The sequence below is a fragment of the Cottoperca gobio genome, chromosome 7, assembly GCF_900634415.1.
Source record: "Cottoperca gobio chromosome 7, fCotGob3.1, whole genome shotgun sequence".
Classification (NCBI taxonomy): Eukaryota; Metazoa; Chordata; class Actinopteri; order Perciformes; family Bovichtidae; genus Cottoperca; species Cottoperca gobio.
In genome coordinates this window covers 6,183,225-6,195,757 of record NC_041361.1, presented here as the reverse complement: position 1 = coordinate 6,195,757, position 12,533 = coordinate 6,183,225, and the positions used below count along the sequence as shown (strand labels likewise).

At 43.6% G+C, this 12,533-nt stretch overlaps 2 protein-coding genes across 9 annotated transcripts in view; both read left to right on the top strand.

Moving 5' to 3' along the window:
- tmcc1a (transmembrane and coiled-coil domain family 1a) overlaps window positions 1–8,592 on the top strand; it is a 43,429-nt gene extending 34,837 nt beyond the window's left edge. For 7 of the 8 annotated variants that reach the window (XM_029435799.1, XM_029435796.1, XM_029435798.1 and 4 more), the window contains 4 exons: window positions 1,755–2,012; window positions 2,271–2,962; window positions 4,515–4,650; window positions 6,296–8,592. In XM_029435799.1, the coding sequence (XP_029291659.1) occupies window positions 1,755–2,012; window positions 2,271–2,962; window positions 4,515–4,650; window positions 6,296–6,610 (1,401 nt within the window). In that variant the 3' untranslated portion in view covers window positions 6,611–8,592. Of the gene's footprint in view, window positions 1–136; window positions 632–1,754; window positions 2,013–2,270; window positions 2,963–4,514; window positions 4,651–6,295 lie in introns of those variants that run through there. The other variant, XM_029435801.1, reaches the window with a different exon arrangement.
- A 2,052-nt stretch (window positions 8,593–10,644) lies between these two features.
- plxnd1 (plexin D1) overlaps window positions 10,645–12,533 on the top strand; it is a 63,177-nt gene continuing 61,288 nt past the window's right edge. The window contains 1 exon segment of the mRNA XM_029435775.1: window positions 10,645–11,987. Within this exon segment, the coding sequence (XP_029291635.1) occupies window positions 10,776–11,987 (1,212 nt within the window). The 5' untranslated portion in view covers window positions 10,645–10,775.

The window sequence follows — 12,533 nt, the reverse complement described above, 5'->3', positions numbered from 1 at the left end:
TCTTAATTTGAAAAGTAAATAATAACTACAGCTGTCAAATAAATGTAGTGGAGTTATAAAGTGTAACACTTCCCTCTGAGTAAAGTGTTGAAATGGAAGTACCCAAGTAAAGTATAACTTCCTTTAAATCTGTACTTTAACACATTAGCACAGTACTTAAATAAATGTACTATTCTAATTATAATAGTGACAGCAGTTGTATCCTAATAATACCGGTTGATAAGTGCTACAGTAGTATTTTTTATTTGTCTGTGAATGTTGTTAGTCTCTCGGTGAATCTATTAGAGTAGAATGAAAAAAGTCCCTGACTGAGGAGCTATTTCTGCTCTAGGGGAGGATGATTGACGGCTGCCTGCCGAGCTGCTCGGGATGATGTCATCCCTCAGCTGTGAGTGGAGGGAGGGGGCGGAGCTTCCCGCTCTGCCCAGTGAACTGAGTTTCAGGTGCGCTTCAACTTTCACAACAAGCCGGGCAAGTTTGAGCAACAGCTTGCCGGCGAAACTTAAAAGAACCGGCGCGGATTTAGCTATTTTAACTTTAACAAAGTGTCAGAGCAGATGAAAATACACAGTTCGCCTTCAGTTTTGGGAAAATGCACTGGGAGCAATTCATCCGTTTGACGAATGGAAAGGTGAGTTGCTTTATGCGCGTGTTAAGGTCGCTTCTGTGACTTCTGCTCATGTGTCGGTACTTCAACTCGTGTGCTTTTCTCCCGGATGCGCTGTGGTTTGTGTTGTTGACTGTGGTGCCTGTCATCGATTAGTCATTCTGTTGGGTATGCAGGTGAGCGTCCGGTGCTTTGTTTTGACCTGTTATGGAGCGGTAATAAATGGCAAGCCTATTCAGATGTTGTGTGAGGGGTGGATGCCAAGGTGAATAACTGTCACCGGTGCGGCGGTTTTTCTGGGTAGCTTCTAAAACCCCAAGCTGTGCTGTCAGAACTAGCTGCTTATTTTGTGGACATGCTCAGTGATGAGAAGAATATTTCGATCACGATCCCTCCTTGAAGCATCATTAGCTTCAACAGTATCACAGTGTGTATTCTTCCCCTGAGGCATTGAGGAAATGAAGGCGCTGCTGAGTTCACTGTCTTCTCAGGTAGAGTTAATCTTGTTTCATGAAAATACAGGAAAAACACAATTTAGATTTCTTTGGTTGTTACACAAATGTTTAGTGGCCTATTGATAAAATCATGTCTGAACAACACAGACAGAAAATTAATCTGTAAAACTGATTTATTTACAAAAATCTAATATCCTGTCAGTCTTGTCCTCGGGTTATCGCAAGCCAAACAAAAGAGATTTGGTTGATACTCTTTTCATTCTGTTCTTGCCTGTTTTACCAAAGAAAAAGAGACGTGCGGTCAGCTGTGGATTCACATTTGGAAGTATTGAGTTTTGTATAGATGTACTGACAATTATGAATCTTAGTTTTTTCTACCACTTTCTTTTCTTTTGTTAACGAATGTAAAAGTAATATCTTGCATCTTCCGCTTCAAAGGAAACTGACCACGAGTTGCCTTTTCAACGGGCTAAATTGGCCCTATTTCCCGGTGACTGGGTGCAAGAAATGCAGAAGCCTGTTTTTCTGTGTGTGTGTGTCAGCAAAATGACTAAGAACCCTCAATATGCAACTCACACTTTTTCTTCTTTGTTTTCCCCCTTTTTATTTTCCTCTTTAATCCCTCTTTTCCTCCTCTGACCCTTTACCTACCCCAATCTACCTCTCTTCTTCCCCCTTCTCCCCACTTTTAGATCGACCGGCTGGAGGTGAGCGGGCTGGGCCAAACACCCCTGACTTTTTCATGTGGGGCAGACAATTCATTCCCGGGAGGTGAGGATTGCACCCCAGATCCTCAGCGCACAAAGCAGGCAATCGCCCAGCTGCAGCAGAAAATCCTCAAACTCACAGAGCAGATTAAGATCGAGCAGACAGCCAGGGATGACAACGTTGCAGAGTACCTCAAACTGGCCAACAATGCGGACAAACAGCAAAGCACACGCATCAAACAGGTAAAATTCTGAGTTGTTGCACACTATGAAACTATTAATATGTATATTTCAAAGAGAAAATGAATGCAGGGAACTAATTGTCTTATTTATTTTTAACAGACTTATGTTAAAATCAGTGCATTAACACTAAACCTGTTTGTTCACTGTGCGTGTCTCTAGGGGTAGGCAGGGAACTTTTTAAATATATGGAAATGGAGTAGTTTATTGCAGTGTCATGTTTAGTCCCTCACTAATCGAAACCTGTTCTGTGGATGTCAGGTTTTTGAGAAAAAGAACCAGAAGTCTGCGCAGACCATCCAGCAGCTGCAAAGGAAACTGGAGCACTACCACCGGAAGCTACGGGAAGTGGAGCACAACGGTATCCCACGCCAGCCCAAGGATGTTCTGCGGGACATGCAACAGGGCCTAAAGGATGTCGGAGCCAAAGTCACAGGCTTCAGTGAAGGCGTGGTGGACAGCGTAAAGGGAGGCCTCTCCAGCATCTCCCACGCCACACACTCTGCTGCTGGGGCCGTTGTGTCCAAACCCCGGGAGATTGCATCGCTGATTCGCAACAAATTTGGCAGCGCTGAAAACATCCCGTCGCTTAAAGACTCTCTGGACGACCCCTCAGTAGAAGAAGGTGTGACAGGGGCTGGTGGACGTTCACTGGGCAGCGCTGGGCATCACCTCCAACCCAGCCCCAAGTACGGTAGTGAGGATGACTGCTCTAGTGCTACATCAGGCTCAGCGGGGGCCAACAGCACCACAGGGGCACCCGGAGGGCCCCCAAGTTCCAAGGGCAACACACTAGAGAGGAGCCAGAGCTCCAGCCTAGACATGTTGCTGCAGGAGATGCAGGAGCTGAGGGAGGGCCAGACAAGGCTAGAGGAGAACCTTGATGGTTTGAAGAGCCACTATCAGAGAGACTACACAGTTGTTATGCAAGCACTGCAGGAGGAACGCTTCAGGTACAGAGAGAAAAGACAAGATATGAGTGTGTGTGTATCATACATTACTAAAGCATTTGTTTTGCACAAGAAAGCCCATAAAATTGTAAGTGTTATCAGGAAGTAATCTATTATTTTTGGAAACATACTCCTGAATACAATACTGATCATTCATATCGCTGTGCGGCTGTTGACTCATCATCAACCTTGGCTGGAACCTCCTTTACATAAACATTTAAAGCCGGCATAAAGATGCCGCTCTTGTACTCTGCCTCAAAGCACATGTCACAAGCATTATGCACATTGTGAGTGGCAGTCTTATTATTTCCTATGTGTTGTATTGTACATCCCCATAACCAGTACTATTACAATAACTCATTTAGACTGAGCTGTATGTGAAAATGTTACTAGCCTCATGTTAGATTGTTGTTTTGAGACAGCAGTTGAGCACTTCATAAAAGTGACACACACCTGCAAAGTTCACAAGTGTCCTCTAAGTACAACGATCGTTGGTGTTATTTCAGCCTTTGTCTCAGCTCTGCATATCTTGCTTGGACTCAGACGTCTCTGTGCAGTTTTTGTTTTGGTTTGTCTGTGGGCAGTTGGCCGTAAGCAGCTCACTCACATTCCTACACAAAGATTAAGAGGGCAGGATAATGGATAGGAGGAGAGATATAGTGAGCAGCTTACATAGTAAAAGAAACGGGAGCATTTTTCTCCCTAAAATGTCCATCGGAGTCCAGAGCAGTCTGTGCTTGTCCTCTACCAAAATAGTAGCAAAAAGAACAGAATGACCACTGGGAATAATGGGGGATAATCATTCATAAACCACTCATTTCTGTCTCTTGCATAACCAAGAAATGCCTAAAATTGGACATTCGTAACCAGGCCTGCAATTAACGATTATTCTCATTGTTGATGAATGTAGAGCTGACACTATTTACAGATCAACATAAAAAATAATCAGCAGCAATTTTGCTAATCAATTAATTAAGTGATTTTCTAAGCATAAATGAAAGACATTCACTGGTTCAAGTGTTTCTAATGTGAATATATTTAGTTTTTTATAATCTATAAAAATGATTGAATAATTTTGGGTTTTGAAGACATTACTTTGGGCTCTGGAAAAACATGCTTTTCCCCTTTCTCTATTTTCTGACATAGACCAAACAAATAATCAATTAATCAAGAATGTTTGTATTAGCGACCTGAAATATTCCGTATAAATCTGTTAAAAAGGAAACAAACATACACAGTGGCAGTCTAGTGTCTATTCTTGTGCTATGCTGCCCATCCAATTTTATATGCCTGCCAAAAGAAGCGGCAGTATAGATCCCTCTCCTCCTGCTGGGTACCTCCCATTGGCCTACTCTCACACTGCTGACTCTCTGATTGGCCAGTTGGATCAGCAGATGAGTAAGCATGCCCTAATCTTGTCAGGGCGAGTCATCAGTTCAGTTAGGTGCCATGTGGTCAGATGCCTTCAGGCTGTGTTTCTACAAATTCTTGCATGTGTCTCTTTTGTCTAAGCTAATTATTCCCCAGACTCTCACATGTGTGTTTGTGTATTCAGGTGTGAGCGTCTGGAGGAGCAGCTGAACGATCTGACAGAACTTCACCAGAATGAGATCCTCAACCTCAAACAGGAGCTGGCCAGCATGGAGGAGAAGATCGCCTACCAGTCATACGAGAGAGCCAGAGACATACAGGTCTGTCTAACGTCCACAAGCCCCTGTCAGAAAAATAAATCAGTTTAGTTAGAATTACATTTTCTCAGTCTCTCATTATACTTAAAATTGGCTGCTTCAAAAGTTCAGCCAGTTGTACAAATAGAAAGGGATGATAACACATTTTAGAGGATAAAGCAAAGTGGTCAATTAAATGACAAGTTCTGGTCCTCACTGCTGTGCGGTCGAGTCACTGAAAGCAAGATACCTGCTTAACACGCACAAGTAACTGCATTGCATTTTATATGGATACAGCAATGCACAAATCAACATTTCACACTCACTTATATTGATACTTATGTTGCTGTTATCATTGTCCTCTGACATTTTACTAAAGCAACAGGCCACTAAACACAGAATGTATTGAAAATGTTGTTTTTGTCCATATGTTTATTTCAGAATGCCCTTGTCAGAAGTCTATTTATACAGCGATGCTTTTATTGTCATAATGTCACTTAAGGACAGTGTTGTTGTCACTAATCCCTCTTCTTAACCTCTTAGCTAGAGCAACAACAATCGTCAGATTAAGGGTGACAAAATGACATTTCACAATGATAAATGTTTGAGTTTTAATCCTCCAGAATAGATTATGTTACAATCGCTTATTTATGTAGTTTTCTGTAAATATCATCATTCTATAATAGTGTCCGTTTGGTCTTATCATCTTAGTTCCCCACTAAGAGCTTGTGCGAGGGAGTGAGCTCAGACTCTCTAATTTTAATGTTTTAAGTAGTTAATTAATTTGATCTGCTCAGAATCTACGTCAAGTTTAAGGTAGTCACACACCCTCCGGCAGCCAAAGGCATTATCTCATAATGTTGACACTGTAGACAGAAAGATGAGACCGAATCCAGTCTGTCCATCTGCTTTTCTGTTTGTTCAAATCACAAACATTTCCTTGTCATTGACTCGCATTACTCCTGCCCTCTCTTGTTGCCGAGTACGGCTTAGGTCTGTGTGTATTCAATATGTGCGTGCCTGCATGACGGGTGTTTACAGTTCAAGTTGCCCCTTTGCTGCATTTCTTTCCCCCAGGAGCAGGGGGCGGTAGAGGTTTCTGCCGTATTTGCTGTGATGTTGAACTGGATTGCAATATGCTGAAGTGTTTCTAATGTTCTGCACAAACATGAAAGGGCAGCAATATTGAAAAGTAATTTATTTTTCAAAGCTGTCATGCACCAAAAGCTGCCCCAACACACATGGGCTTACAAAACACAGCAAAACATAACAAATAGGAGCACAAATACCAAATATAATAAAACTCCATTCATGTCAAACATTGTCAAAGCACATACGAACATAATTCTCTTTAGACAAATCTCCTTAGACATTACAGCTATAAAACATCATTTAAGCACATCAAAGAAACATGTAACACATCAAACGCCCTCCTATGCAGTTTGTAGGCATTTAACACAAACTGAGCTACGTGACACTTTTTCTGTAAACAGGTGCTGAAGTCTACATTCACCAGACATAGAAAACAAAGCAGGACAAGACACATTTCAATATAATGCAGTCCAGTACAGTAAAGTAGTTGAGTGTATAGTATGTTGTGGGTTTAGTTCTCTCTAAGGTGACTTTGTTGAGTAATTTTCTTTCTTTTTTCTCTGCGTGTCCTCTGCAGGAGGCGTTGGAGGCGTGTCAGACCAGGATCTCTAAGATGGAGCTCCAGCAGCAGCAGCAGCAGGTCGTCCAGTTGGAGGGGCTGGAAAATGCCACCGCCCGGACCCTCCTGGGAAAACTTATCAATGTGCTGCTGGCCCTTATGGCTGTCCTTCTGGTCTTTGTCTCAACTGTGGCCAACTGTGTGGTCCCCCTTATGAAGACCCGCTCGCGCTCGCTCTCCACCCTCCTCCTCATCCTCCTGCTGGCCTTCTTGTGGAGAAACTGGGACGCTCTCTCGGGGTACACGCACCGCGCTCTGCAGCCCCCAGGATGACCAAGGGTGAAAGCAGCACATGTTGCTTTGGTGACACCAAGTGATGATAACTTTAGCTGCAATCATGCAGGAAGTTTGAAGAACGCGATTGCCGTTAGAATGGCTGCGTGGCCGGGCACTGAAAATTCGGCCTAGCACATTCGGACACGGCGTCAAGAAAAAGTGGAAGACACGGAGTACAAAGTTGAGAACACTCATGATTGTCATTTAGGAAGGACGAGACTGTTTACATTTTTTGAAAATGAACTATTGTGTTGCTGTTCCTCAGAATGCAGCATTGTACTGTTTTTATCTTTTTAGAGTTTAATCAATTATAATGTTATTTCTAATAATATTATTTTTATTTTGAACGTTATTTTATTCAGTACCATGTAGCATTACGCTCCTCTCACTCTACATGACGTGGAGTTTAGTCAGGAAACTGGGTTGGCGATTTGCTCCAAAGGCCCAGTCCAATAGTAGAGATGTGCAAATGTGATAATGAGGTTGATTGCCTTTAGGAAGAGAACTCTTACCTAGCTGTGAATGGTAGATTTGAACCATGGCTATGAAACTTCCTGGAAGTTGCTCCTTTTCTTGCTGTGATGAAAGTTGTTCATACAGAACATCTTGAGGGACTGACCATGAACTTTGAGTGTCGACTAGAGACATTTTGTGCTTCCTTACCATTTCTAATAGCAAAGATCACATGCTTTTACTTACTTCCTTTTTTAAGTAAAACAAGATTGTGTTTAACAGGGGATATTATAACTGAAACAGACAGAATGGGCCAGTTTCAGAGGAAAAAGCTACAACAGGCTATTGTTAAGCATCTGCAATATTTGCAACATGTGAACAATGCTGAGCGTTTTCATTAAAAAAACTAGATACATCCAATGTTGTGTTTTTAAAAGCAATGACAAAAGGCCATCGTCCAAGTAAAATCTATTTACCAGGATAATTGTCCCCCTCCGCCATATTTGATGTGATCAAGTCAGGAAAGAGAGACAACTGGTGCTTATCCAGCTCCATCTCAGCTGGAACAGGAATGCTGCTGCTTTATATCTACAGTGCAAGTTGTCTCCACTGCCATGTCAGTCAAATGCACACCGATACTGTACTCTTCATCAGACTCTCCCTGCGTATTATTTCTCTGGCCGTCTTTTTACACCATCTTATGGTGTAATCGCACAGTGCCAAACCTTAGTCAATCCAGGGATGCCTGAGCACCAAAAGGGTCCAAACTGAGAAGAAAGAAAGGGGATGTTGCTTCAATTCAGATATGTCATGAATGTCTTTCCTGTATGTCGATGATGTATCTTTTTGCAAGGGAAAATCTATTAGAATTCACAATATGAACATGAACTTGACTCCAGAACTTCAGTTGTTTCTGCACCTTGCCTCCTTGAGTACAGTTCCTTTGCTGGGCGTCCAGTCTTTCTTTTATTCTCTGTCACTGTCTCATCAAGTCAAGGACACAACACGGTGTCCTAGCACATTAAATAGTTCATTGTGCATTTCATGCTGAGAAGCTGATTTCCTAACAGATAGCGAGATCATTTGAACTGTACAGCTGCACTTTAGCACACGGCTAGATAACATAAATCAGGCTGAGGCTTGAGAAATCTTTGATAGAGACTTCAAAGTTTGTCACTTTTAAGACAGAAGGCCTCAGTGGGATCAGAAGAGTTGACTCAGGGCAGGATCACTGTCATCCCTGTCTAAAGATAAAACCCACCGAGAGGAATTTAATGCTTTTCTTGTCAAAACGTCGATAAACTTGATTCCTCTCGACTTGAACATGCAATTAAAAATGATGGATTTATTGATCTTTTTCATTTTTGCCATGGCGGTCACAGCAGACAAGTTGAGAGTGAGCTGACCTTTGACCTCATCTTGACCTTGCAGTGACACCTGTGATGTAGGGTTGTGTGTGAAACCACTCTGGTGCCTTCTGATGTCCTTTTCTAAGTGTGGAATAAATAAAGTGCATTCCTGACTAACTCATGAGCCATCACTCTTTAATTAATGTCTGTGTGTGTTGTTATTGTTGAGGGTGCATGTCTACTTTTGGGGATTAATTACTGCAGGATGGGCTGACTACACACATTTTGTAATCTGAATCCCCTTTTTAAAAGTCCCCTCTTGTAGGTTCCTCGTGTAACCACTAGATGGAGATCTTCTGCCTCGTATGCCCTTAAGGTCTCATTTTAGTCCTATGGCTGTGAGAGGCTGTGTTTAGTTTGTGTGAATGGTCTTCTATTAGGGAGGTGGGGGTCTAAACTCAAGGAGGTATTGCACCTTATCAGGAAGGAAACAGGTTGGGTGGAAGGCCCCTTTAACCGCAGTCTTACTGCCAAAAACCAGAGTGGGCCACCAGGGACAATATTTTTTATTATAAACACAGGAGAGACCACCCCCCCACACTTTATTCTACCACTCTCTCACACACTCTCACTCACACACACACACACACACACACACACACACACACACACACACACACACACAGATTAATTCCGTTGAATGTCGTGTTTGATTGAGCAGCACCAAACCGCAACACTCAGTCACACCTCGCCGGTGATATCTGATGCTGACAGCTTTGACCCACACCGAGCCTTATCCCCGCAGGACCTCATGTACACGTCCTAACTGCATGCTGAGGCTCGCGCACACACGCACGCGCACAGTGTTGAGACTGTTGGTGGCTCAGTCATTGTGCTGTGCCGTTGGGGGGGTCATTATGATGCACTTTATCAGAGCGCTTTCGTCTTTTACACTGCCAGATTTGGTGCGCATGGCTGTGCGCCAAGGTAAACACGGGGCGCACTTATCTGCCCTACTGAAAGCTGCAAGTGGTGAAGGAGAGGAGAGAGTGAGTTTGTCCCCTGAGGAGTCCACAAGTAAATAGGCACAAGCGATTACGCACGATTTAGCATCAACTTTAATTATTGCATGTATTCAGAGATAACACTTCTCGGGCTCGCCTACAAACTGATTTATGCAGTGTCTGACACATTGGTGGTCGTTTGCCTACTAGGGATCATTCATTTCTATTCAGAGATGTGAGCATATGCACACTCCATCCAGAGACAAAAATGCTAAACATATTCGTGCATTTTTGAGTGGGGGCGCATGTGTTGTACTTGAATATTTATGAGGTAAAGCTCGCAAGAAAGCTGTGTTGGATAGATGTGATGTCAAATCCCGGAAAGGTGCGCTGATGTGCCCATCTGGTAGCACTTTCACGCTGCTTACCGTGCCGTATGTGCCCAAAACGGAACCCTCCGGATCTGCAGAACTAATCTGAGAGCCGAGGGACTGGGGAGCACAGGAGGTGGGACGGTGACCCGTCATTAACCCCAAGATGAGCGGAACCACGCAGAGAGGGAGATTCATCAAGTGGTCCATCTTGAGAGAAACAGTATTATGGTCTGTACTACTTCATATGGCATGGTGAGCTCACGTTATAAGTTCATATTGAAAAGTAAGTTGTTATTATTAGACCTGTGATAGCCAATTTGATATTGTAGTAGGATCAGAACAATTTAGTTTGAAATTTAGGCGAGCTGAACATTAAAACAATGGTATTCACGTCAAATTAGCCTTTTTTAATTTAAGGTGCTACATCTAATAATTGTAAAATGATCCATCACAGCAGTGGCCTGACAGATTGCTTTGTTGGGAGGGGGAGGCAGTGTCACTATTTAGGCTTAATCAGCTGACGCCCCTCACAGTAAAGTCCCAATGTAACTTAAATATGTACTTTATTTATTATTAATTAATTAATTAATTAATTATTAAATAAGCCGTAGTGAAAGATAACTCCCAACAAGTTTGATCACCTTTGTGCAGGCATGACATTGTCCAGAAATGTGCGCATCAGCAAACCAACACGAACTATTTGTCTTTAATAGACTATTGTTTAAATACCATAAACATCTCAACGCGTTGGGCTATTGTGGCTCAGTGCTCCTCGTGAGAGGCTGCACAGAAGGGAAGAGAGGGACAGGGGAGGCAGACTGAAAAGGAAGCACGACTCGCTTATCGCGTCATTCTGGGTTTAGGCGTTGAGCAGGAAACAGCCTTTCCTCTCGGATTGTCGCAGTAGGAACAAACACACAATTTTGTCTTTGCTCAATGCACCCCTCGGCACAGAACACGCGGAAGCCGGTCAGAAGGAAAAATGCCTCCTTCGATAGAGATAGCTGTTCTGCTCCTCGGCGTCCTGGCTTTGGAGACGCGCCGGAGTGCCAGCGCGCTGCACATCCAACAGGCGTTCGCGTCTCCAAATCAGACCAATAACTTCGCAGTGGACCCGGTGTCCAGAAAGGTTTACCTGGCCACTGTCAACACAGTCTACCAGCTGAACGGGACCTTGAACATCGAGGTGGAGCAGAGGACCGGGCCGGTGGAGGACAACCTGTTGTGCCATGCGCCACAGCTGCCCCAGGCTCCGTGCGAGCACCCCAAATCCCTCACTGACAATCACAACAAGCTCCTGAAGCTGGACCGGGAGCAAGGGGTCGTGCTGGTGTGTGGGTCCGTGTATCAAGGCTTCTGTGAGCTGAGAAAAATTGAGAATATTTCGGAGATAGCGGTGGAATTCCCACATCAGGGCGAGAAGACTGTTTTCCCCAGCATGCTCAACATCGCTGCCAATCACCCAAACGCATCCACTGTCGGGCTCATCTTCAAGAGTCACGGGGGAAACACTCGGCTTCTCGTCGGGGCGACTTACACAGGGGCTGGCACCCAGTTTTTCCCAAAGAACCACAGCAAGGAGGACCTGCGCTTTGAAAACACCCCGGAGATCGCCATCCGCGCCTTGAATATCAAGGATTTATCTCGACTTTTCACCTATGACATTAACCCTTCAGAGGATAATGTATTCAAGATCAAACAAGACGTTAAAACTAAAAACAAGCTGAACTTCGTACACGCTTTCATGCAGAAGACTTATTCCTACATCGCCTTCAATAATGACGCGAAAATGGGCCACAAGGAGAGCCAGCCCAACAGCATCCTCGCCAGGATATGTCTGGATACCGAGAACCCCCGAAAACCCAGCGGGCCGGAGAGCAGGAAGCTCACTGAATCCTACATCCAGATGCCGCTACAGTGTGGATTTAACGGGAACATTTACAACCGGCTGCTGTCCGTTTACCCCGCAGAGATCCACACAGACGACGGGAAGAGTCCAGAGCCGTACCTGTTTGGAGTGTTTTCCAAGGCGGACAGAAAGTCTGCTCTGTGCGCTTTCAAGTTTGGAGACATTGATGAGGAGATCCGACAAGGCCGCAGGAGCTGCTCCAACTCTCCCAGCAGCGATGTTCAGGTGCTGGACAGCGTCATCCAGGGCTCTGGGGCAGCCTGCATTCAGAAGGGAAACCTGGTGGTAAGTACTTCTAATGTATATTTGTAAGTCACCATAGAGATGTTCAATTTGAAATTTGTGTAGTTTCATTTTATTTCATGTTGGAATTTTATGCAAAAATTCACATTTTCAAGTGACATTGGACTAAAAATGGGAAGTAATCGACTAACCCTAACTGATTACATTTCCCAGGTTTTCTATAAACATGTGTCAGTAACTTGATGGGGCAGAATAAGCGGGTCACAAGGGCAGTCACAACAAAGGAAACAATAGATGCATTTGTTTTACCTCACCAACAGATTTTTCAAATGTTTTATTATTTTGTCATCATCTATGCATTATTTTGTAACCATTTTTGGATTCAACATGGATACATCCCCATTGGATTTTCTATTAATTGAATTAATTAATTAAATATTATATTTATGATATTAATTGAATCATTATCCTTTTTTTTGTACCTCTACCACTGCAAACTAGGGTTCCTTGTTTGCACAAACATACTTGGCCAGAAATCTTGCATCTGATGTTGATTTATGGAGGTCCTTACATTTATTCTGAGCCTGC